Source organism: Megalops cyprinoides, chromosome 3, assembly GCF_013368585.1.
Source record: "Megalops cyprinoides isolate fMegCyp1 chromosome 3, fMegCyp1.pri, whole genome shotgun sequence".
Classification (NCBI taxonomy): Eukaryota; Metazoa; Chordata; class Actinopteri; order Elopiformes; family Megalopidae; genus Megalops; species Megalops cyprinoides.
In genome coordinates, this window is record NC_050585.1 from 38348503 (window position 1) to 38373185 (window position 24683).

Genomic DNA, 24683 nt, shown 5'->3' on the forward strand with positions numbered 1-24683 from the left:
GGTACTTGGAAGTGATTCTGTAGATTAGGAAGTGGGGAGAAAGGGATGGAGACTAATAGTATGATCACACTCCATTCCCACTGTTATGTTTATTTTTCAGTGAGCTGTTTGCTCGGTTTTATACTTTGTTGTGTGCTTAAGAAGAAAGGAACCAACATTTCATTATTAACAAAGGAGCAGTAAAAAGCCACTTTCCCATATAACTGCTATGTGTGTGTGTACAACTCTGATGAATTAATGTCTCACACCCACAGCCCTACAATAAGATATGTTGGAAGCAGTAATACAAGTATTTAATATTTTATACAAAATCTGGTATGAGTTGTTTCCATACTGGTAATATGGAATGGTCCATCTATAATACTTACTGGTAGAAAAGGATATGAACATGACTACATACAGTAGCTGCTGAGTAAAGTGTCTGATCCTGGGTCAGCTTCCAATTTATTTCTTATCCTATCCAATATTTAGCTAATGTGAGACTGATAATGGGCTATCTCATGGTCATGACAGTCCTGTAACACTCTCAGACAACATTGCCTTACCTTCTACATTTACAGTAACAGCAGCCTCACATTTCATCAGGAAGAACAAAATTGTAAACAAGGTTTAATTGGAAGTCTTTGCTCCCACAGCAGTGTCCATCAAAGGCTTGTTGCAATTTTGCCTGCTGTCTAATTTTCAAAGATTTCAGTTTACTGAAATTTTAGTTCATCTGAATCGTGTTAATTTGTGTTTGATATTGACTTGTTTCACTTATTATTCTTTTTGTTTTTTACATCAAATGGAAAACCCTTTCTAATCACTCCAGCACACCTCTGCAATTCCCAGGAGGGGGCCAGGCTGTATAAATAGATAACATGTTTTCATTCTAATTAATGACAAGAGAAAAGAAAATATTCCTTGGAGGGAAATTATAACCGTTTCAGGGAGCACTCTGTAGTTCTAGGAACATAAACTATGGAAGGCATAGGCCTGAAGGCATTCTGTGGACACCCATATCTCAAGACAGAAGTTCAACCTCCCCCTGAGAAGGTTGCACATCTGTGGTCTCCAATGTCCCAGGGCTTGGGTACGTGGCCCATTTATTCCTATAAATGTCCGAGACAACCTCTGAGACAGCATCTGTGACAGTATCAGAGACAGCATCTGAGACACTGCCTGAGACAGAAACGGTATCTGAGACAGTGTCTAAGACAATATCAGAGACAATATCTGTGACAGTGTCTGAGACAGCTCTGCAACAGAGACCTTCTCTGTTAAATTTATGTCCTACACTCACATGTCCCACAGCACAATTCACACACTCATGAAATGGTATACGCACCCGTACATCTAAAATTAATATGTGAGAAGCTCTTGGATTCCCATTCACATGATGGATTCGGTAGAGTGAATGCATTAACACATTGGATTTTGTCCCTCTGTAGTGGCTGGGTTGTGGGGTACAGATAATGGAAAGGGGTACCAGTATTTCATTGCTGTGGCATGTCTTCCCATTATGAATATCTACAAGGCTGTGAAACTCAGGTGATCACCTCTTTGAAAGCACAGCAGAGCTTTTCAGAACTGTCGCATGAGCAGACATTGCATTTCAATGTTAACCATTTTAAAAGCAAACGGAAGTGGATGGCTAAAACCTCTTTGAATGTCAGCATATGACAGAAATGTAATTGCAATGAAAGTTAATGCTGCATGGCAGGGGGGAGAGACAAAAGAAAGACTTCCTCTGCCTTTGTGAAGCAGTTTTAACAATAAGGTTCTCTGTCATTGTTTTTCAATGTTAGAAAAAACGTTATTGCAGAGACTATGATATGTGCAACTGATATAAAACCTGGCATATAAGGTTCAGTTTTTGTCAGAGATAACTGTCTACAAAACAAATTAAGCAGGGGAGTGTGTGCGTGTGTGTGTGTGTGTGCGTGCGCGTGTGTGTGCGTGCGTGCGTGCCTGCGTGTGTGTGTGTATGTGTGTGTTGTTTGAAAGTATGCACGAAAGGATGGTGGGATTTGGTGTACAGGTTCAGCCAAGATGCTGATAGCTAGCTTGCCCCACTGATATCAGCACGAAGACATCTCAAAACATGGACTCTTCTTTGGTCTGTAAATTTGTTTTGTAATTTTCTACCAGCTATCTTATGAAACACATGGTGCAGTTGCACATCTTCACACTTGGACAGAACATGTTCAGGCAAGCCAATTAGTAAGATAATCATTAGCCATTCACTACATAGCACTGAATGACCTACTAATAAAAACTACACATTCCCATCAATTGTAGGACTTTGAAAACAGTTAGTCCAGTGAGGAGCTGATGTCCAAAGATTAAGGACATTCAAAAACATATCCAAGTTTTTAACTGGTAAGCTTTGACCAGAGAGCCACTTATCAAATACCTCCTGGTAATGACTAACTGATTTTATTTGTTGTTAGCTGATTAATTAGTAAGCAGACTGGTAGATATCAGATCACAGACTGAACTCCCAAAGCAACAGATAATCCATACAAGCATAACATTCCCTGTGGTCTCTGAAGCCGGGCTTGCATTTTGGTAGTAAAGGAGCTAGAAAGCTATATACCACCAAGTTAACTAGGTAGGGAGCTAGCTACATGCATCACCATTTAGAGTAGATTTGCTCAGTATTAATGAGTTCCACAGCTGGGTTACATGCTTATTATTTCTTCATGTAAAAAAAAGGTGGGAAGGTGTATTCGTTACAATGTACCTTGCCTACTGTAGAAACACCTGGACACTGCTGTGTAAAATGGTAGCTCCAGTAAGAAGGCGACGGACCCTTCTTCCACATGTCAGCTTGGTGCTGAATAATCAACACGGGGAAACACTCTGTACCTGGGCACAGTGCTGTTCCGACAGAAACTGGCCCAAGGCAAATTGGCTTGTGTTCAGCGACTGAGAAAAGTGTAGTGACTATAGAGGGAGGTGATGTCCACACTGCATTGCTCCAGTGGACAAATTCAGGAGTGGCGGTATACAATGTATTAATGGATGGACCTCACATCTTATTGATGGCTTCTTGACTGACCAACACTATAGACTAGACATACAATGAATCTGAAAACAAAATAATGTCAGTTACACATCACAAACCATGGCAACATGTTGCACACATTTGTCAGAAGATGGGACAGTATGAGTTTTATGGACTGGCCACCATATTCATTTTTCATATATTCATGTATTTTCCATTTTCATTTTTTTCGTTTTTCTTGAATTTGTGCTCTGTCACATGTATTGTCAAAACTAACCCCCCTTGGTTAAATACACATTAGAAGTTGTCGAGGAACAGCAATTGTATGATAATTACTTCCAATTAATGACTAAAATCAGTAGAAAACAGATGGCTTGCTCCATGTCCCAATCGCTGTTCCCTTCTCCATGCAGGTGAGTTTGGAAAATGAGCTGTTGTGTGTTTGTGTGTATGTGCCTGCATGTGTGTGAGGGGATGGAGGGTTCACCTGTACTGAGTGACGGGTGGGTTGGCTTTGGCCGAACAATGGAACTTCACCAGGTTACCCTCCAGGATGGGTTGGGGATCCACAGTAAGGTTGACCAGAGGCAGGTCTGTATAGGACAGAGGAACCCATCAGTCACCATGCAATACACCAGTATACCAGTAGCGAGCAATCCCTCCAAATGTGGCTGAAACAATGGCAACTCCATAGCCTTGTCTGTCTTTACATTTTCAGAAACTTGGCTGTTAAACATTCATCACTGATTTTCATTTGAGACATCAGACAAAAACATAAACCAAAGAGAAAATGCTAATTTGTTGCTTTGTTGATGATTGATTTGCTTGCTATTCACTGAATTAAAAGGAACATTGAATTAACCACTACACTAAAAACACATGTATTTATATATGAAAACAATGATAAAATATTAATAAATGCAGCCATATTAATTACAATCGTCACATAAATAATGATTAAATTCACTGTCAGCAGCAGACATGCTTCTCTTCTGAGGACCTTATTGTAATTCCTGTGTTTGAGGACAAAAATCATTTTTTTTGAGACTCTCGTCAGTTCCAAGTGCTTTTCATTTAAATAAAGTGAGTCACATTTCAATTAGCAGAGGAGTGAAGAGAGGAGGCACCTTTTGAGCTGAAGAGAGAGAAGGTCATCAAAACGTCTGTTCTCTGAGTTACTGTCACTGAGATGCAGTGATGGCCCTTCTGTACACCTTCCCAGCCTGCATTGTGTTTGTCTTCAAAAGCTTTCTTGAGCATCCCTGATTTCACTAATAGAACTCAGCTTCCGAGGACATGTCTGCTTTATTGTATTTGAATCGTTTTAAAAAAGGCTTACTTTTTACATGAAGCACATTCTGCAGCGACCAAATATTCCATCTGTCCTTTCAGCTGCAGACTAAAAATTCAATTTGTGAAACTTGTTTCTGCATCAATTTTATTATTTTTTTTTTAATTTCATGAATCCAACAAACGCACTAGTAATCGCAAAGCTCCATTTCATAGTATTCATCAGTTAGGGGGAAAATTAATATTGCTATACAAATACTGAGTTATACTTTGAAATGAGCAGATAGGTCCAAGGTTTTGATTTGCTCCCGGCCCAAGGCATAACATAATGATTACCTTTCAGAATGTCCAATTGCTACTGCATTAACTTTGCAAGTTTACATGGAATTAAATGAAAAAAGAAAAAGAAAAAAAATGATATTCAGACTAAAAAAAAAAACAGTACAAAAGTACATATTCCCTGCTCCACCAATACTACTGACCACAGACCAAGCATCTCTTGAGCCTGTACACATTAATAAGCAGCAACATCCAAACATGAAGGGCAGACAGGGGTGCTATTACTGCAGGGCAGGTTGTTATTGTCATATGATGTCTTTATGGTTGAAGGATGTAGAATGTTCACATCCTGAGCAAACAAGCCCGGGTTAATGTCCTACAGTGTGACTGTAGAGTTCTGTCTACTTCTTCAAATGCATGGACCAGCCCCCATTCCTTTCCACCAGGAAAAAACACTTCATATGCCCCTTCACACTGATCTTTCATGTACCTGGCCTAATTTCCTAAGCCCTAAACATTCAACATACTGCAGACAACATGCCTGAACATCCCAGTTGCAACAGTTTCTATGATAAAATGGGTAGGTTCAGTAGAAACAGGGCAAATTTACTTGAGGCTATGAGGATCTCTCAAGTCTAGTACAGGAGGTGTTCATGTATCCATGTTTGCCTCATATCCTCTGACCCCTGTGCAGGTATGATGTAGGAGGGGTGGAAAGGGCCACAGAGGGCTGCACGCTGGCTGCTATTGGGGCACAGCTGGGCTGTCCCGAGGTGAAAAGAGTGCCACAGCATGGGGATTGGGGGCAGTCTTGCGGGGGCTCAGCTGGGTGGGGTGGCTCAGCTGCTGCTGTTCTCGCAGAAAGGGAAGGTCCAGGTGCCTGCCTCCTTGCTCATCTGCTGCCTCAGTGCCTCACAAGCCAGGCTTCAGGGCATGGAGCATAGCAGCACCACATCCAGACTGCGCAGAATGCTCTAACCTCATGTTGACAGATGGGCGGGTATTTAAGCCACATCTTCCGTTAATTAGATATATGAAAAGAGGTGAGCTAAGAGATAGACAGACAGGAAGAGAAACAAATGTGTAGGAGTTCAATATTTTTAACAGGTGCATATGAGCCATTGTGGATACTCCCTTTGTGTCATTCACTAATTTAGTTCCCAGGGATACTTTTGAGATCTTTTCTCGAAGCTTGTTCTGTTTTTGATGAATATAATACCGAATGACACTTGCTGAAAATCACATTGAGCTACATCTCTCATGAAATTAGATGTACAGCTTTCTTTTCTTTGATTGGTAAGACATGAGTGGGTGAATTCTGTTCAGATTTTTCTGATTCTCCGAGAACATTTTTAATGAGGTTTTGTGATACTGTGAATGAAGGAGATCATTCATTTCTCACATATGTAAGTATTGTGAGCACTCAGTCTGGGTTTGAACAAAGGATGGGGAAAGAGGCAGATCTGGAAGACAGGAAAAAAAAAGTCTGGTCGTGTGCTGACTGCATTTGACTGGAGGAGCACAGTAAAGACCATATGGAATTCTCAACAATTGTTGAATTCTTCAGGAACTCCTGAGCTCTGACTGCATAGTTACTTCATAAATTTTTTAGGACATATTTTCACATTCTGTCTAGTTAAAAAATTGCCATTCACAAGCATCTATTTTTTCCCAGAGTGAGTGGCCAACACTGGACATTGTTGTAAAGCCTTCATCTCTCCATGGATTATATTGGTTGGCATACTTGTCAAGGCACATAAAGAAAAGCAGATTCCTGTCTGATTTAAGATTAGCATTAAAAGCAGTTACATTTAATTTATTTGGAAATAGGACAGATGTTTCATTCACAGTGCCTTATGCTGGTGATTTTTACATTTTAAACATGCCTTCAGGGTTCAGGCTTTATCAAAACAAACAGGGACATGTTCTGCATTCAGTGTAGCTCAAAACCAACATTGAAAAAATGAAATGTATGAAAAATGTCTGAAACAGCCCTCACACACAGTAAAGGCTGTGCACCCAGCAAAGAATGAGGGCACAGCAGGTATAGGCACACATGCAAGTACAGCTGATCTGTTACTGATCATTGTGAAACAATGCGTGTATAATAAGCTATGATGCTCTTCTGATTGCTCTTGTGCTGCTCCTATGATTGCTCTTGTGACTTTTTGTAAGGTCCTCTTTGCATCTTTGTGATCATTTGAAACACTGCAGATATGCTTTCTTATCCTAGTACTGTGTTTTAACACGATGTTTTATTTTCTATGCCTTTCCCCTTATTCTTGCAATAATAATAACAATAATAATAATAATAATAATAATTTGGAAGCAAAAGGGACCCATCCTTTCTGCTCACACAGAAAGAGCTGGAAAGTGTTTCTCTTGACTTGTGGGTCTGCTTTTAATGATCTGTTTATCTTCAAGGGCATTTTGACCTGCTGACTGTATCTAAATCTCACTGGGGTAAAAGAGTGATTTGCGTCACTTTAAATGTGTTTCCATTATATCTGAGGAATAGCTTACATTTCTTAATGTTTATTTCTCAGGTGAATGCACTTTCTACTTGATGCAGTTCACCTTGATTCGCGCACCTACACAATTTTATGACCTCTCTACACAGCACAGCAAACACTCCCTGTAGCATTTCGGTACGGACGTTTGTTGGCCCAACACACGTGTCTGCCAGCACGTATGAAGTGGGCTTATGTGTTCTGGCTACAATGAAGTGAAGGCCAAATCCTCCTCGGGCTATAATGTAAATGTGGACACTGTTTAAGAGGCTGGACTGCAAAAGAGCAGCGAGAGCATCTGAGCCTGACAAAACCTTGTCACACTGCTGCTCCGCTGCTCTTTGCACCACTGTTCAGCTTGACATGATGGTCACGTTCACAGCTGAGAGGAGGAGACTGAGGAGCTGAACACCCCCCACCCCAAAACCACCCTCCCTGCTTGCACAGCACATCTGCATTTATCCATTAATTAGTCTCCACAAATGGCATTATTTTTTTTGTTCTCCTCTTATTTACAATGCATTTATTCCAAGAGTCTTTCTCCATTTCTCCTCTCGTGTTCCTTCATCCCTGCAGCTCACTGTAGCTGAAAGCAGCACTTCTGTCTCTGTGCTGGGAGGGGTATGGGAAGGGGCACTGAGGTAGAGGAGATGGGCAGTGCCCTGGGATGAGCCTTTGCAGAAAGTCCTGTTTTTTTTTTCTTTTTATTTATTTACATATATATATATATATATTTTTTTTTGCAACGCTGTGTTTACAGAATAACATGCCCACATAGAATGATGACTGCTACCACCAGAGAGGTCAGAGGTCATGTACACTTATGTGCCTTAGTTATCAACAGTAAAGCCAATTAAAATAGCTAAAGCACACATCTCACTCCTTTACATATGTAGTATGTCTTTTACATGTATTTGGAAGCTATTTATATAGTGCGTATATATGTCAGATTGCTCACAGTTTTGGTCAAAAGGCATTTCAGCAATTACACTGTACAGTGGAACACACACAATAGTTCATAACTGTTTCAGTTGGAGTGTATGGGCTAATCTGTTAAGGGCATAAATCCGGAAGCTTTTATTCAAGCCTGGGAGTTCAATGGAAAGCAAGAGGGTAGTTTTAAACTGCAAGGTGACCAAATCAGGAATGCTAGCGCTGGAGCTAAATCTAAGAACCTTTAATTGTTTTTAATTCCGGAAACATAATCATATAGGAGTGGCAGGGTCATTCATGGCATTCATATTACACCATTAAAGAATACAACTTAGCTTAGGTGGGAAGCACACACATTTGCACGTGTGCATGAAGGTACACACACATATTCACACAGCAGCCGAGGTGGTGGGGAGGGGGGTCAAATTCCTCTCATGTATGTTGGAAACAGTGTGCTACTCACTCTCTCTTTTGCTCTGGATTTGCTCAACCTGAGCTGACATCTGTCCCTCATCAATATTAATGCTGGTGCATACCAGGACAGCACCCCCCTGTGGCTGCTGCAGGTGTTCCCTATGGAGCTCTGAAGTCTGGGGGGGGGGGGGGTCGGCCTCCCCACCTTGCCTCTCGCTGCATAACTTATTCATACAGCACCTGTTTTCACTGTAAACAACAAAGCCTCTCTCTGAAAGCTGGGTATCCACTCAACCAAATTGCTTCCTCATGTTTTCTTTTCCCTTTCCTAATGTATACACATTTATTTCAACCAACCCCTCTCTGGAATCGTGTCCAATAATGGCACCCAAAGGCGGTAGCAGCATTTAAACACCCATTACTCTTGCAGGAATCTGATCGCACATTGCCTCTTTTTACTTTACCAAAGAACACTGATTCACACAGCTTTGAACTTTGAAATTAGATACTCCAACAGGAAGATCCATCTTCAGTGTTTATCACTTTACGACTGCTAGTCATAGATGCAGGCACCCTGGAATCAAATTATAAAGCACCGGCAGTTATCAAATTATCAAAGCGCAAGTGAATCAAGCTTCACTCTTTGTAGATTCTAACTAAAGCGCATCACGGGTAGCTGTATCCTGGGCAGCTCTCATGAACACCGGTACAAGTCAGTGCAAAGATGAGGAAAAACAAAATGTAGGCCGATGTATTACAATTAAGCCCCGCTGATCCTGATTTTGTTTAAGAGAGGTAAAAGAAGCGGAACAGCTCCTTGCTGACTTCTCCCCAATGTTTCACTAACAGTGAAATCCTGATCGAGGCTGAGCACGAAGCAAACGTTGCTGTCAGAGCCATGCCTCTTCATTACAGTCTTTGTGACACACAGCTATTTCACAAAAGGCAGACTTCTCCATTGTTTTGCATAACAAAATGATTAGAGCCATTCCGATGGTGGAGACACCAACAGCTGTTAATCATTTGATGCTCTCATTTCTATTTTTCTGTTGCGTTATGTGGAAAGCGTTTCTTGTGGATAATAAAAGGAATGCACAATAAAAAGAATGGAGCTGTCAGGAGTAATGGATCTCTGAATAGCATGTTCTGCTTTATTAGTCATACTTAATAGCTTTGAGGGGGCTGAGAGTGATGCCAAATCCCTTTGTTCAAAATTCATAAATTGTACAGGATTGTTCGTGATCGAAGAAGATTATCTGACAATTGTACTTTGCACAGTGGCCTTATTTTCTCTATTTTGGAAGAGTTATATAATCATACTTGCATGCAAAATATGGATGGCATAGTAGAGAAGGTAAAGATGACAGGAGGAGGATGTGCACTAAATGAAACGCAGAGACAGGTTGACAAAAATACTCACTTATTTCAGAGAGTATGAAAAGTGCTTGAGTTTCATGCATTGACAGTTTATTTCTTAACGTTAAAAATCAAACAGAAATACACATTTCATCATTGCTTGCATTTCATTTACTATAGGAATCCATTTAGGTTAGAGGATCTTGAGTTATGCATCGGATGTATTCTGATGGTGTCCATAAGGGATTTTTTTTTTGATAATTTCAATTTTAATTCAACAAAATTTTAATTCTACAAAAAACTAGCTGTTGGTGGGTCATACTCACGCTGAATGTCAATGGTCACGCTGGCCTCTTTGCCATTGGGCACGGCCTTGTTGGAGGCACGACAGATGATCTTCTGGCCGGTCTCAATGTTGGAGGCAGAGATGTAGAGGGTGCTGACCGTGGTCTCTCTGCGCCCATCTCGAAGCAGTGTCTGTGGGATTGAGATCACACAAAGTCCCTGATGGTGAGGACAGAGTCATCACTTTGCATCCTACATGCAAGTGATGTATGGATCATGGGCATCAGCTCATACAGCCTACCAGTCCGTAACGCTGCCGATGGGAATTAGAAGAAATAAATGGCCGCCCACTCTATCGTTTTGCTCCAGGGCTGATTGATCCCAAAATCTCTTCAACATTTTCTTCAGAGATCTCAGTAACTCTGCTGGAAGGATTTGTTTTGAGGGAGATCAATCTTTTCAATCAGTCCTCGCATTTCGTGTTGCAAAGCCCCGCATGTGTGGTGAGCACCATCTGGCAGCTCTCGGAACACTGTGTTTCACCGTGCTGACGGAACTCTGAGGAGATTGCCTACCCCCATGTCTCAGAAAGTACCCACCCTGTATTTGTTGAGCCTAAGAGAATCGCAGTGAGACACAGTGTAATTCCTCAGTCTGTGGACTGAAGTATATTAGCGAAAACCTTTGACATCATGCCCACAGATCTATCAACACCTCCACAAAGCCCTTCTTACATTTACATTTTGTCATTTGGCAGATGCTTATATTTAGAGCGCATTACAAAAGTGCATTCAATTTGATTAGGTAATTAGCTACACAGATACTAAAACATATGTGCCACCCTTGAAATGGCACGATGGGATTAAGTGCTGTCAAAGGGTGTACAAGTGCGAACTATTGCTGTGCAACCTTAAAAGCTACAGGTTTATATAATCACGATGTGTTTACAATGGAGCTGAAGCTGCCACAAAAGCTTGCAGTTCCACCAGGCTTTTATCTTTTATGCTTAAATTACAACCCATTGTACAGCCAGAGGGAAAGGAAAAGGAAATGCCAGAGTAAGGAGGTGTATTCTGAAAAGGAGGGAAAATGGACAGTGTTCCTGCTGTTCTGACAGTTGTGAGTAGCTCATTCCACCACTTGGGGCAAAGGTAGAGAGGGACATGAATGGGATGAGTGACCATTTCAGGAAGGCACTACAGGGTGTCTTGAGGAAGCAGAGTGCAGTAGTCGGGTAGGAGAGTAAGGTGTGATGAAACATGGTAAGCATGGCGGTGCAGTTTTTGTTACAGCTTGAAATGTTACGCAAGCCATAACAGTTGGCCATTGTAGAGGGATGAGGAGAGGTGTGAGACGAGAGTATTTTGGTCGGTTGTGAATTGGGTGAGCAGCTTCTTCATGTAAGGCTAAGTTAAATAATCCACAACAACATTCTCAGACTAGCTCCAATGCAAAACCAAGGCTGATATACAGTATATATAAAAATTGTGGGTGTTAATGCTCATCTAACTGTCGTGTCCATGTGGGTTATATTTAACTGCAATTCTGTGTGGTTGAAAAGAAAACCATTATAAAAAGGACTGTTAAGTCTAATCAACTGTGAAGTCTTTTTCAGTAATTTAGACTTCCTTTGTGCTGTAAGGCATTGATTAAATTTCATATCAGATATCCGCTCAAGGAAACACTTTTTAGATAATTAGTTTTGAATTACCGCTTTTATTTAATCAGACTTTAGACAGTAAAACCATTTGGTAATAGATAAGAATGCATACGTTTGTAAATCAAAAACACCTCAGCCATGCACAGGTAGGACTCTTTCCCCTTAGTTAAAAGCAGCTCTGATTTGGTTTGGAGGCTAGTTGAGAGATCTCTTCTTCACACACTGTAAGTCTTGATTCTGTCTAACTCCAATGTGTTTTGTCCTTAATTCTGAGTAACATACAAAAACAAGTCTTGCTTTTTTTCTGACTTTTACCTTACAAAGTCACATGGTTATGTAAAGTCAAATAAATCACTTGCTTAATGTTGTAACTCAAAGTCAGTTACAAAGTATACTGTAACTCTTCATAGACCCTTTCTTGCAGCAGAAATCTTTTTAGTCTCATATAGTTCCAGTACACTGACATTACATTCAATAGTATCAGCATTTAACTCTAAATGTTTATCCTTTCATTTATATGTTAAATTGTGATTATGTGATGACTGATATGTATTGCCACCCAACCTAAATCACCTGAATAATGGATGGCCAATGACTTTTCGTTTAAATATAAAGAAACAGTGTGACATTAACATAGCTCTGCTTGTTCTATGGTCTCTACACAGGATGGAAAAGTATTCCAATAATACATTGGTCATATTGACCAAAAGGTGTGTTACAATACTACATGTGAGTTCACAATTGTAGGAACTGAGATAAAAATAATTCATGCATCAAATACATGCTCTTCTAAAGCCTGAGGCAAGATTTTATACAAATTGAGAGACAAAATACTGTAGGTGGTTGAGTAAACCAATCAATGCACAGCAGTGACACTGTTTTATACTGCAGAGTAACCTTCTGCATCTGAGATCTTTAAATATAATCAAAACAGATAGTCATGATTTTATTTTACTCCATGGGCTCATTTTACTTAAAAAAAAAACAAAAAACAAAAAAAAATACATTTTAGTAAAATTGATTTTATTTACCATTCAGTTACATACAGCATTGTTTGAGGAAGCTGTCATTGTGTATTGGAATGCTCAGCTGGCTATGTTAATTTTAAAGCCTCAGTGACCTTGATTAAAAGAAGGACATATTAGCAGTCAAGTGAGGGATGTGTAAATGTAATATTTTTCCTGACACAATCAGGCCTGTTTTATTCATCGCTCTGGACTTGTCTGATGTCATTAATCTTGTATTGGCCCACTGCTGTGTGGACCTCACACACATTCAGTGTATATCTGCCTCAGAACAGCAGATAACAAAAAGTGATACTGGCAATCACTGCTTCTAATGTGTGAGGAGAATACCCAATATCAACCCCTGAGGATAAAAATAAAACAACAAAAAACATTGTCCCTGTTTATCCAAGGCAGCCAGATGGAGGAAAAGAATAAGACATTACATCTCACTGGAAGGGAGACTTGGAGAAAATAAGCAGACCCTGGTGGGATAGGCTCCACCATATTGACTGTGATTTGTGGTTCAGCATCTAGAGTTACTGTACAGTTGAATAGCACACACAGAGCAAGGTGGCAAGGTGCACAAATTCATTTGCCATTGACATTACACAAAAAGCCTGGCTGAAATATAGTCATGTTGAATTCAAGTACATGGCATGGCATATTGTTTTATGAGAAATTCACCTTTGATATATGTCTTATTTGTACATGATCAGTCCTTTGAACACACTCCAGAGGACTGCGTATAAAATGTACTTATGATTCATTAGCCTCGCTCTTCTTTCAGCACACATACATTTGACTTTATTGATTAAGAGATAACCGGAAACAAATAAAAGGTCCTTCAGATGGACTTAGCCTTCCTCCTGCCTTATGGGCTGTAAAAAAGAAATAATGTGCTATTTTGTAAAATGCATTATATTATAACCTATTTCCTTCAGAACTTCATGCCATAATTTATCTCTATCAGTACCATGATTACCACTTTCTGGAATCAGTGTACTTGCTTTGAGGCATAAATACATCTCATAGCTGAGGAAAGCAATTTTCCTAACTGGATATCATGGGAACATCACGCGTGAGGATTTGTCTGAATTAAACACAAAAAGGCATTTGTTGTATATGATGGTACCCTGAGTGGGGTCCAGCCCAGATAACACTAGAACATCACTAAAACATCCTGTTGTACTGGCCATGGCACATCCTGGCTTCACGATAAATAATAGATTCATTGTGTCATATTTGTCACTGTCATGGCTTGTGGCGATGTGTTTACACCTCAAACACCACTTTTTAAAAACCCCTGCAGTACCTATGCCATTTGTAAGAGTAAAACTACACATGGAATCTTGTAAGAGTAAAACTCCATTTCTCCAGATTAACCAATGATTTTAATCGGGCTCCTGCTGTCAGTTCATTTAGGTCATGTTCACAAATAAGTTAGAATGATTGAGTGTAAAAATATGTGGTTCCTCTCAGGTTCTTAAGTCTGTTTAAGTGCACATTTATCATATCATTGTTTTAATTGATTGTGGCTTATATGATGCATGCCACATAATCTTTATGTGGATGTAAACCATGTAATAATAATTCATGCAGTTGTTTACTAACCTATTTTAGTGCTATGATGGCAATCTACTGCTTATACGTCCTGATAATCGGCAAAATGGATGATCAACTTTACGAATGCAAATAACAAGGCCTTCCTCCTCATTGGTGTGGCCAGCAGGTTTGCATGAAGGGCCGGTTGTCAATTTGTCTGCAATAGTCTTTTTCACGGCAAGTCTTTGTTGGTGCTTTGTTTGTTGTTTGCAGATCTTTGCTCAGAGATGTGTTGGCTAGCTAGCTAATCTGTTTAGCTATGAATGCTGGATAAGGGTGTGCATCAATAAACACATTAATTAGTTCTCGTTTACATATGGCAAGGGACAGTAATGAATTGCTTCAACAGGACAGAGGAGCATATGGTCAGCCAAAGAACACTACTGGGCAACCTGAGCCACAGGGCTATCAGTATATATTATACGACTAATCGGTTCATTTACAGTGATCCTATGCCCTGGTAGATGAGTCTTATCCCCATCTCTGCCATCAGTGTGAAAAAACCTTCTCAACGGAACCTGCCTTCTGCACTTCCATCCGCATTCAATCATCTTGATGCAAAATCTGCAGATGGCATAGCATTTGCCATTCAATATGCATTTCAGATACATATGTCAACACACCCTTACATAATTTTATAAACTGGAACTTGTAAGTATTGGAATGTAATATTAATAAGGTTTTGAAACCTTATATTCACCTTAAAAATGAATGGCACCATATCAAATCAAAGCAGTATTTTTATTTTTTAATTGCTGACAATCGTGTCTCAAATTTCAATTCTTTATGACAGAAATAAATGAATTGTCACATCTTTTTACACCTGTTTCTAAAATTAGGCATGCATGCCAGTTCAGGGGTTAAAGAGACATTTACTCATCTAATCATTTACTTATCTCATAATTTCTGCCATTTTGTTTTCCAATTAAAAGGCTTTTTTCATTTCTCCCAACTCCCACATTCAATTTCTTTTGCACAAAGCCAGAGAGGTTAATTAGCTTGATGAGGGAGGGGAAAATTAGAGAAAGCAAGAAGGATATTTAAAATCATGCAGCAAGTCATGCAGATTACAATTTGTATAATAAATATTCTGCTCCACTATTAGGCACTCTACCTGTCTTCAGAACATGAAAACTGTGATATATAATAAATTTTAAAGTCTCAATTGATAACTCTTTCTGGAAGTGCCCCCTCCCTTACCACTATCCCAAGCATAACAATTTAAAAGAAATCTCTAATTACACAGACAGCTGTACTTAGATGAAAGCTGTGAAAAAATAATGAAACTGAGAAACAGATAAAGACGCAGCTTTGAAGGATGGGGATTATATAATTATATGTATAAATCATGGAACAAGAAAAAAAGTGTGCATTCCACCTACATCCTGCAGCACCTCCATCTCTCGTTTTTCAAGCGACACACCGCCGTATTTTACCTCAATCAATGTTATTTATCTCCTTCAGAAAACGCTGAAAGGGCCGTAATGGGATCAGACAGCGCAACTTTTATCAGTGCCCAAAAGGACTCATATCCTCTGTTCATTTATATGGAAATTCACACTACATTGTTGATTATACATTCAAGCGGAAGGTTAACGGCATCAAAGTTGCAGCACTCAGGTCGGGTGAGGCTTTGTGTTCGGAGTGCACAGCCTGCATCTGGCTGAGGGGGGGCACAACAAGTGGACCCTGTCCCACTGAGAGTTGCCATGTGGTGGGTGCAGCACAACCAAAGAGAGTGGACCTCACACTCAAGAGCATCAGGAGAGCGCTTTTCAAAAAAAACCCTCTGATGGACAACATGAATAAAGGTCTAAGAACATATTCATAATTGAAATGGGTGGAATGCATTTTTTTCTGCCACGTCTTGAAGTGCAAAGCGAAGGCTCTGTCTTGCCCTTTGCATTAAAGTTGAAATTACATATCCGGGTTGTCATTAAACTAACCTCGCAAACTGTTCTTGGAACAGTGTGAAGGGCAAAGCGGGGAACATGGGAGTATTCTGTTCGTTGGCTGAAAGAAGGCAAGTATTCCTCACTGGCAGACAGAGGGATACAAAAGCAGCCACACAAGGATGAACACTGATGAAATTTACCCAACTGATAACATAATTCTATACAGTATATTAGATGTTTTTTGGATCAGATGCCAAAACCAACCTACTTAAAATGAAGATCCCCACATTACTGATTAGGTTTTGAATCCCTGCATATCAATTATATGTCCCATCTGTTTTTAAGGGTACAGCTTATATTTTCCTGATGTTTTCCTAAATGTGATATGGGACCTGCTTGGTCCGGCAGTGGTGTACTGAACCATGATCAGGACAGTTGTTTTACCTACTGCACAGTGATAAGAAATGGACAAAAAGCTGTTTGAAACCACACAGGAGCCATCCAATATATAGTATATATAAGCCACACTGCACAAGGTCTGATTGAGGTTAGTGTGTTAGAAGTACTATGTCAAAACACAACCTTTTAAGAACTGCCTTTGAGAACACTGGATATTTTGACCTTTAAAACATAGTTTATGAAACAACTTAACTGGAATGGTTCACATGACAACTGATTGATGGAGGGGAAGTATTAGGGCTGGGCAGTATATCAACTTTTTAAGGTATAACGATATATTTTCAAATGCGATATAGGATGAGACAATACCGTTTATACTGATATAGTTTGATGTTGCATTACATAACCCATTTCTTCTGTAAAGCCGTGCCAGGGTTTGCATCTGTCCTCTCTCGCACTCTCCATGCAACCCTGCCCCCAATCTCCCTCTGTGTCTCAATTTCGCAATTTCAACCTCCGCTCTGCAGAATTATCAGACACTGACCACTACGCTATATCAGTAATGATAGGACTTGTCCAAGTTTGAACTGGAAAAGTGCGTATTTTATTGTTTTTATTGCAGATTTCAGATGTTTGTTGTTTGTTCCGCTTATAAGAGGGAAGTCCAGTCTATATAAATCACTATAAATAAATTAGCTGGATATGTTGATTGCGGATAGCCTATTAGCCAGTTGGTTACATCACATCATTTAGTGATACACTGCCATTTAAAACGTAACCATGTTTTTGTTGTTTCAATCCAGATATATTTTGTCATTGCCATTAATCGTGTTTAGGCTTAGAGAATCAAATTATCTACATAGCTTTTACCCACAATTGCATTGTATGTAGCTAGCTAACATCACAAAAATCACTCATGCCAGATGCCACAGCCTTCTTGTGCCACTTAGGGTTGCCAAGCGTCCCGTATGATCCAGAATCGTTTCATAATGAGGAGAAAAATATTGCATTCAGGATCCATAAGTTTTAACTCCTAAGACTTACATCTATAAATTCAGTTTGTTTAAATCCAAAAATCCAGTTTGTTCGATTGCATTTGGCCATTAAAAGCGAAATATCTGAGTCTGTTTTCGTGAAAGTGAATTGCTGTCATTACATCCCCCACCCCCGGCGGTTACCATGCTAGTGCCACCCCAAGATTTTCACTGGCCCCACCGGGCCACCCCACTGAACATTTTTTGGGGGCGCCACTGCTGCCCCTGGGCGCAAACCCGGTGTTCTGTCGATTTCTCCGACCTTATCGAAATGTCCTACTGTAGCGTAGATTGATAGTCATATCTATCGATCTTTGCTATCCTATCGGGAAATACTACCGCAAGTAGGTTGTGCTACCTTAGAAGCCGAAAAAGGTTCTAAGCTAATTACATTATTGTTTTCATTAATTCATCCAACATCAATTTTGAAAATGCTGTCAAGTAAATTTTAATAATAGGCATAGCCTACTTACAATTTATCCATCACATAAACTACAGTATATGTATTTCGACAGTCTAGTTTACATGCTGACATGTAAATCTGTAGTCTAGTTTGTCCATCAACACACTCTAATCAATACCAACGTAACACTTTAAGTAGAATATTTTGATAATCTAAGCCTTATCAGAAAAGACTACCAGGATATAACTATAGAATGTTCTGATAGTCTGAAATACCTTTTCAGAAAGTGCTAGCAACATAAACCTATTTTTATTCATTATAGGCTATTTATTTCATTTTTTTTTCATTTACATGTTGATATATTGTGCAGCTGTATATTTTTAAACAGGGCAGACCTGTTGTTATTTTTGTTCTGTCTACATTTTTATTATTATTTGCACAGCCGTGTGTTTTGTTAAGCAGGAGAGAAAAACCTGTAATTGTACTCTATTTTAATCAGTCTATTATTGTTGTTGAAAACAACTGAAGGAGCATTCTCAGAGATAGGCCTATTTTTATTTAATATAGGCCATTTATTTTATATAATTTTTCATTTACATGTTTTGCAGCTGTATATTATCAAACGGGGAAGGGAAACCCTGTCTTTGATCACAGTCTGTTTTAATAAAGGTGCTTGTGACATCTCACAAGATATATATTGTGTATCGCCATTCAGCCTAAAAATATAGAGATATGATTTTTGGTCCATATCACCCAACCATAGGCAGTATGCAGGTCATGTGCATTGAATTTCATGCAACACTCATTTTAAAGTGAGTGCTTGCTATATGGTTACTACAGTAAAAATGTCACCTCTGGCTAAAATATAACTTGAAGCTTACCAGGTAGTATAAAAGAATAAGCAAAAAACTGTAGAATAAAGGATTTCCTGAGAGGGGAAGAGGTTTATGAGTGCAGCAAATATAATTTATACTATACTTATGAATCACCTAGGCTTACACTTTCAAGCATTTCTGTACATTTGTTGTACATGGGCATGATAAACTATCAATTTAAAATTATTTTCATGCTAACTGGATTTAAGCCGTCTGCAACTAAAAGAATCATCTGCCCTGATCTGTCGGCTGGAGCAAAGCACAAAGCACAGCCTGCTGTTTTACGGTTGTGCGTGCAGTCAATGAGTGAATATAATAATTTATTTGTTATATTTAAGATTTTGTGTTCCAACTGGATAGGATGGTGCTACATTGCCTTGAAATGGTGGTGTAATGGATTGGAATTGTTTATTAGTCATTTGTACTGTATTTCATGCTTCTCTGTAGGTTGACCTGTATAATAGCATCTGCTAAAAGAATAATGAAATAAATGAATCATAAAATAAGTAAAATAAAAACTATATCAACTAATAACTAGCAGTTTGTTTAATTAAGAATACAAAAGTGTCAGAAAAATACTATAGAAACACACACATGCACACATGCACACATGCACACATGCACACACACACACACACATATGGTGACACACACCTGGGTCCCCACCTTGGAATATGTGGCTCCATTGAGGACTTCCCCGTCACGGATCCAGATGATTGAAGCTGCTGGCTTAGCATTATCAGCATGACAGGTCAGGTTGAGGGGGTCGCCTGCCCGCAGACTCACTACCGGGGCCCCGATGATGACAGGGTTGTCAGGAGGAACTATGGGAGGAAAAGGACTGTACTCAGATCTGTATCAGAGGGAAAACTCATACCAATGACAGACCTGGAAGTCAGCGTTGTCACAATTCATATTGGTGAACAGAACCAGGCCACCGAACAGAAAAGTGTGTACAAAGTAATGAACTATGAAAGTACTGCGTTAGGAGGCAATGACAGCCACATGAATGTGGAACATGGAGAGTGAATGGGATCTGGCGGATGGGAAGGATGGGGAAGGCCAGGGGATTGCAGGATACATGTTCCTGAATAGCGCTGATTACATACTTCTCTTAAACAAGCTCTGATCACCCTAGTTTTATTCAAACTCCAGTAAATTATTCATTGGGCTCTCAACAGAGCTGGGGCAAGTCAGAATCAAAGGCAGCAAGCAGCTGGCTCATGAGAGGAAGACAGAGACAGGGAGAGGGAGAAAGAGAAAGAGGGAGAGGTAGAGGGGGAAAAAGAGAGAGGGGATGTAAGAAAAGATATGGACACCAAGAGAGATGGAGTTAGAGACTTTATTAGGTAGCAGACTAAGCTCTCATTATTCATTTCCCACAGCTGGGTGATTACTGATTAGGTTTTGGCAGGTAGTGCATTTGTCTGCTAAATTTTTAATACGCTGCACGAACAGCTTGGGCTTTTCAAGGTTCTAGAAAATATCATTCAGTTGTCAAAGTAAGTTCTTTGTTTTTGGTTGAGTGAGTGTGCAATGGTCTGTAACCAGGGTGGGCGGTTTTGTTCACATTCACAAGCTCTTCCATGTCTTAAGTGTTTCCAGTTCTTTTCTACAGTACATGCAGTGGGATATATGCAATGTGAGGTGGTATTTGTCCTGACCTTAACTTAGTTATTCATTCACAACCAGTAATATTATTGAATTTGAAGACCCACTCCAAATCCCACCAACACTCTCCCCAGAAAAAGAAAACAAACAAATTGAAATGTGGCATTAATAACAAAGTGTGGCAAAGAGTAACACTATGCAGTGAGGAAGCTATAGACAGTAGGCGATTTGAGGGGGGATGCTATCCCCCTTGTTAGCAAAATGACCAAAATGTATCCCCCTTGTTAACCTGCCATCCCCCCTCTCCATTCCCTAGTTAGTAGCAGAGAGAGTGCTGCGTGTGCATCTGCCACCCCCCCTGTTAAAAATGAACAAATCACCTACTGGCTATAGAGGTTTCACAATGCTCTTTTTCAGGTACTAAACCCTTTCGGCACCCAAACCAAAGTTTGCCTCAGACAGTTGCAATTATTATTGTGCAGCTCAAATGAATTTAGGGTGAGTGCCCATGAGTATCCTAGTACAGTAGAAAATGCCAAGTGACACAAAATCAAACAAAATAAAATCAAAATCAATTCTGGGCAACATCATATGGTGATCGGCAGGGCATCTACACACACACACATACACACATACAATAGGGCTCTCAGTACATATAAAACAGATTCATTTTTTTCATTGTTGATTAATCATTACAAGATTATTTTTTAAATCACATTAGCTAATTGAGACATTACAAAAGACAGTCCTCCTTTGTTTTTGAGAAATACTGTTCAGCTATTTATTTGATTTTGTATTCTCAGTGCTGCTGTTTGCAATGTTCCTAGAATATTATTAGCAAGTTAGCTGATGTTATTAATTTTCAGTAAAGAAAACTATCAATGCAGATCCAGTTTTATGTTTTCATAGGTGCTGCTGCAATATAAAACCATTACACAGAGGTAGCAAGGTAACAAGCTTGCTAAGTTACCTACAGTATATATAGTGGCGATATGACTATATCGTCAAACCTGTGTTGCTAGTTAGGTAGCTAGATAGCTAGTTATATTCTTAAAATGAAAAATATATAATTTCCAATGATTTCTAATGATTGATAACTTCTGACAATTCTGGACAGACACAAGGGGCTTTATCAGGGTACTCTGTTGGCCCCACATGTGCATATGTTGAGTATTGAACCTAATATTAAACCTAATGAATTTCAACCAGAAAATGACATGTTCACAAAAGTTTGAATTTATTTACTGGCATGATTATCACTCTCGCTTTCCTTTTTCCCACACCAAAAACTCAGGGATAACAATGACAACTCACCTACATGCTTGTGTTGGGAGGAGAACAGGACTACAGAGTTGTGGCATCTAATACATTCATTATTTGGACTGTTTTGATTTGAGGCAAAGTCAGATTAAATAGCATAGATCATATGTAACTACATTTTATCTAACTAGTATTGCACTTGTTCACAGCAAGTTGGTGAAATCCACCTTAATTAACTAAAGACTTTGCTATGCTGAAAAATCAATGTTTGTTAAAATGTTTCCCATTCACTCTTCTAATAAGTACAGGACAAAAAAACACATCCTACTTTAGGGCTCTTTGAGGCATGTCTAATTCATTGTAAGCATGCAGGAGCTCTCCACTTTGTTAAATTTCATTAATCTTATTGCTTGTGCTCAGGTAGGTTACCTCTATAACAGATAGGAAATCTTTTAAACAAGCAATTATTAAAAGCAAAATACATAAATACATTTATGATAATATTAACCTTATTTATGATACATTTATCCAAAATTTAACAAAACATGTATCATAAAACTGACTGTGAGTCAAAGAAAACAGTCAAAGAGTCAGAGTAACAAGCACATCTCCCTCATGGACAGCTTGCACAGAAGCTCTGTTTAATAGCTGATGGTATGGAGGCACTGCAGGAAGCATAAATGGGTCTACAGCCATGTCACAGCTTGATTTTATCTGCAGGACTACATTTACTAAATGTCAGCCAATGGCCATTTCAGCAACTACAGTCATACGGCGAACATACTTGCTAAAGTTGGATTCTCCATCTTTCCATCTCTTTAAAAGTGTATTGGAATTATTTGTTTCAAAATAGTTTCTTTAGATTTTGAAAGTGTGACATGATAAATACTTTCATAGAGTTTGTGGTACTCCTATTCACTTTTAATACCAATTTACAACTTGCCTATTCACACTTTTTCTTATTTACTATACTAATTAATTGTTATACATGACCCTGGCATTGACGGAACAAGAATCTCTCCAGTACCCCCTGTAGTTTACATTAGAAAACCTTATTTACAACAAAGTAATTTTATACTTGGTATTATCATCATGGAAGGCATCCATCTACAAGGGAGATAAAAACATGTCATTGTTACTTTAATTTTAATATATCAGCTGAGACTACTGTAGATAACTTGCTGCGAAGACAAATCCACTGCAATGAGAAGCATACCTCTCTGTGATCTCTCCATCTGTCAATGATAAAAAAACACACAGCAGGCTACAAGAGATTGAAATGAAGGCAGGCTGACAAGCTTGATATTGTTTACTTTGCATGTTTTTAGTGCTTTGCATCATTCATAATACCCTCATCTCTCTGTGTAAGGGGCAGGACGATACCAGTCATACAATTTCAATATCTGTGTCTCTGAAGCTTCCGGGAAACAGTCCAGCTGTTACTGATAATACATCTAAAAATGCTGTGAAAGTTTGTTTTTTATTTTTTAATTTCTATTTCTTTATTTATTTTCCTTTGCTTAGTTTCCGGCCTTCTCCTTACCATCTAGGTACCTTCTTACAATCTGATTTCCTGTCAGAATATTTGACTGGGAATGAAAACTTTCACATTATGCATTCAGATTAAAACATGGCCGTACCGCCCAGGGAACAAGGCTGTGGGTGAAGAAACTCTTTTCGCATCCTCTGTCAGGCCATCCTAAGACCGTGAATGAGTTTGGACAACTGTGATCTAGGGCGCTGCTTACTTGCCGAAACATCCCACTTCAACATAGGAACAGGTTTCTGCTCACATTAATTTTTGTCCACATGGATTGTCACTCAGTAATATTAATTAAAGAATTATTAATATTCATTAACCGATGAACGCAGCTGTAGTCCTGTTATGGCAATGTCATACTAATACTCTACTGGTACTTTGTATTTATTTTCCAGGTGTTTTGTTGTTGATTAATAATTACATATACATCAGCAAGCAAATTGTACAGCTGGCTCTTTACACGCAAAATCGAACATTTTCAAGACAGAGAGGCATTGCAGTGGATGTAGGGAAAGTCTAGACTTCTATTAAAACCACGAAGAAAGTATGACAAAAATCACAATTGACTGTCTAGATAAACAGGCCTTGGCTTTAGGCATGCATGCACTGTAGGAGGGGGACAAGTGGGGCAACGTACTTTTCCATTTAAAGCTCGCTAATAAAAGTATTTCCTTACCAGATACCAGCAGGAGAGGCAGAGGCATTGTAGTCAATATTAATTTGATTTTTTTTTTACAATGACAAAAATTTTGGTTTTTCCCCACCACCCGCTGCCTGACCAAACATGCTCATTGTGTTTTTTCCACTACATTTTATGCATGAAAACTATTGTTTAGGTTTCATATGGAATTTCTTTGAGTGATGGCGATGTTGTACAAAATGATGCAAATAGCACTTATTCAAGTTATATAACTAGCGAGCTACCTCATGAACTGCATACTTTTACCTAGCTATGCCACCAGTATTATCACACAAGTTAACTAACTTAGCTAGAAGTTTTTAAATGGGCACCAAGCTAACTCTAGCTGTGCCAAGAAATGCTTTTGTAATGACTAGTCAAGTAAGCTATATTGCTAGTTAACGTTTGATAGCTTGTACATAATGTGACTGACTTAAAGAAACATAAATAACCTATAACAGTTGCTTGGCAACCCAGCTTGGTGGATACAGTAAGTTAGTAAAATCAGCCAGCTAGTATTACTGCAGTATGTACAATTGGCACTTTTTTCAATACATATTTTGCATTGCACTGAAAAGGGTGCTCTTTCCATGACTCAGCTGTTCATCTCATCAGCTTTGAAATTTTGCAGGCCAAACTGCAGTGCATGCATGTCTTACCAG

The 24683-nt window shown here is 39.2% G+C and overlaps 1 protein-coding gene across 2 annotated transcripts in view; it reads right to left on the bottom strand.

The window, feature by feature from the left end:
• Positions 1 to 24683, bottom strand: part of kirrel3a (kirre like nephrin family adhesion molecule 3a) — a 159781-nt gene that overhangs the window by 20206 nt on the left and 114892 nt on the right. The window contains exons 4-6 of one of the 2 annotated variants that reach the window (XM_036524507.1): positions 19598 to 19755; positions 10098 to 10248; positions 3477 to 3582 (exon numbers count right to left, since the gene is read on the bottom strand). In XM_036524507.1, coding sequence (XP_036380400.1) covers positions 3477 to 3582; positions 10098 to 10248; positions 19598 to 19755 — 415 coding nt within the window. Of the gene's footprint in view, positions 1 to 3476; positions 3583 to 10097; positions 10249 to 19585; positions 19756 to 24683 lie in introns of both variants that reach the window. The other variant, XM_036524506.1, reaches the window with a different exon arrangement.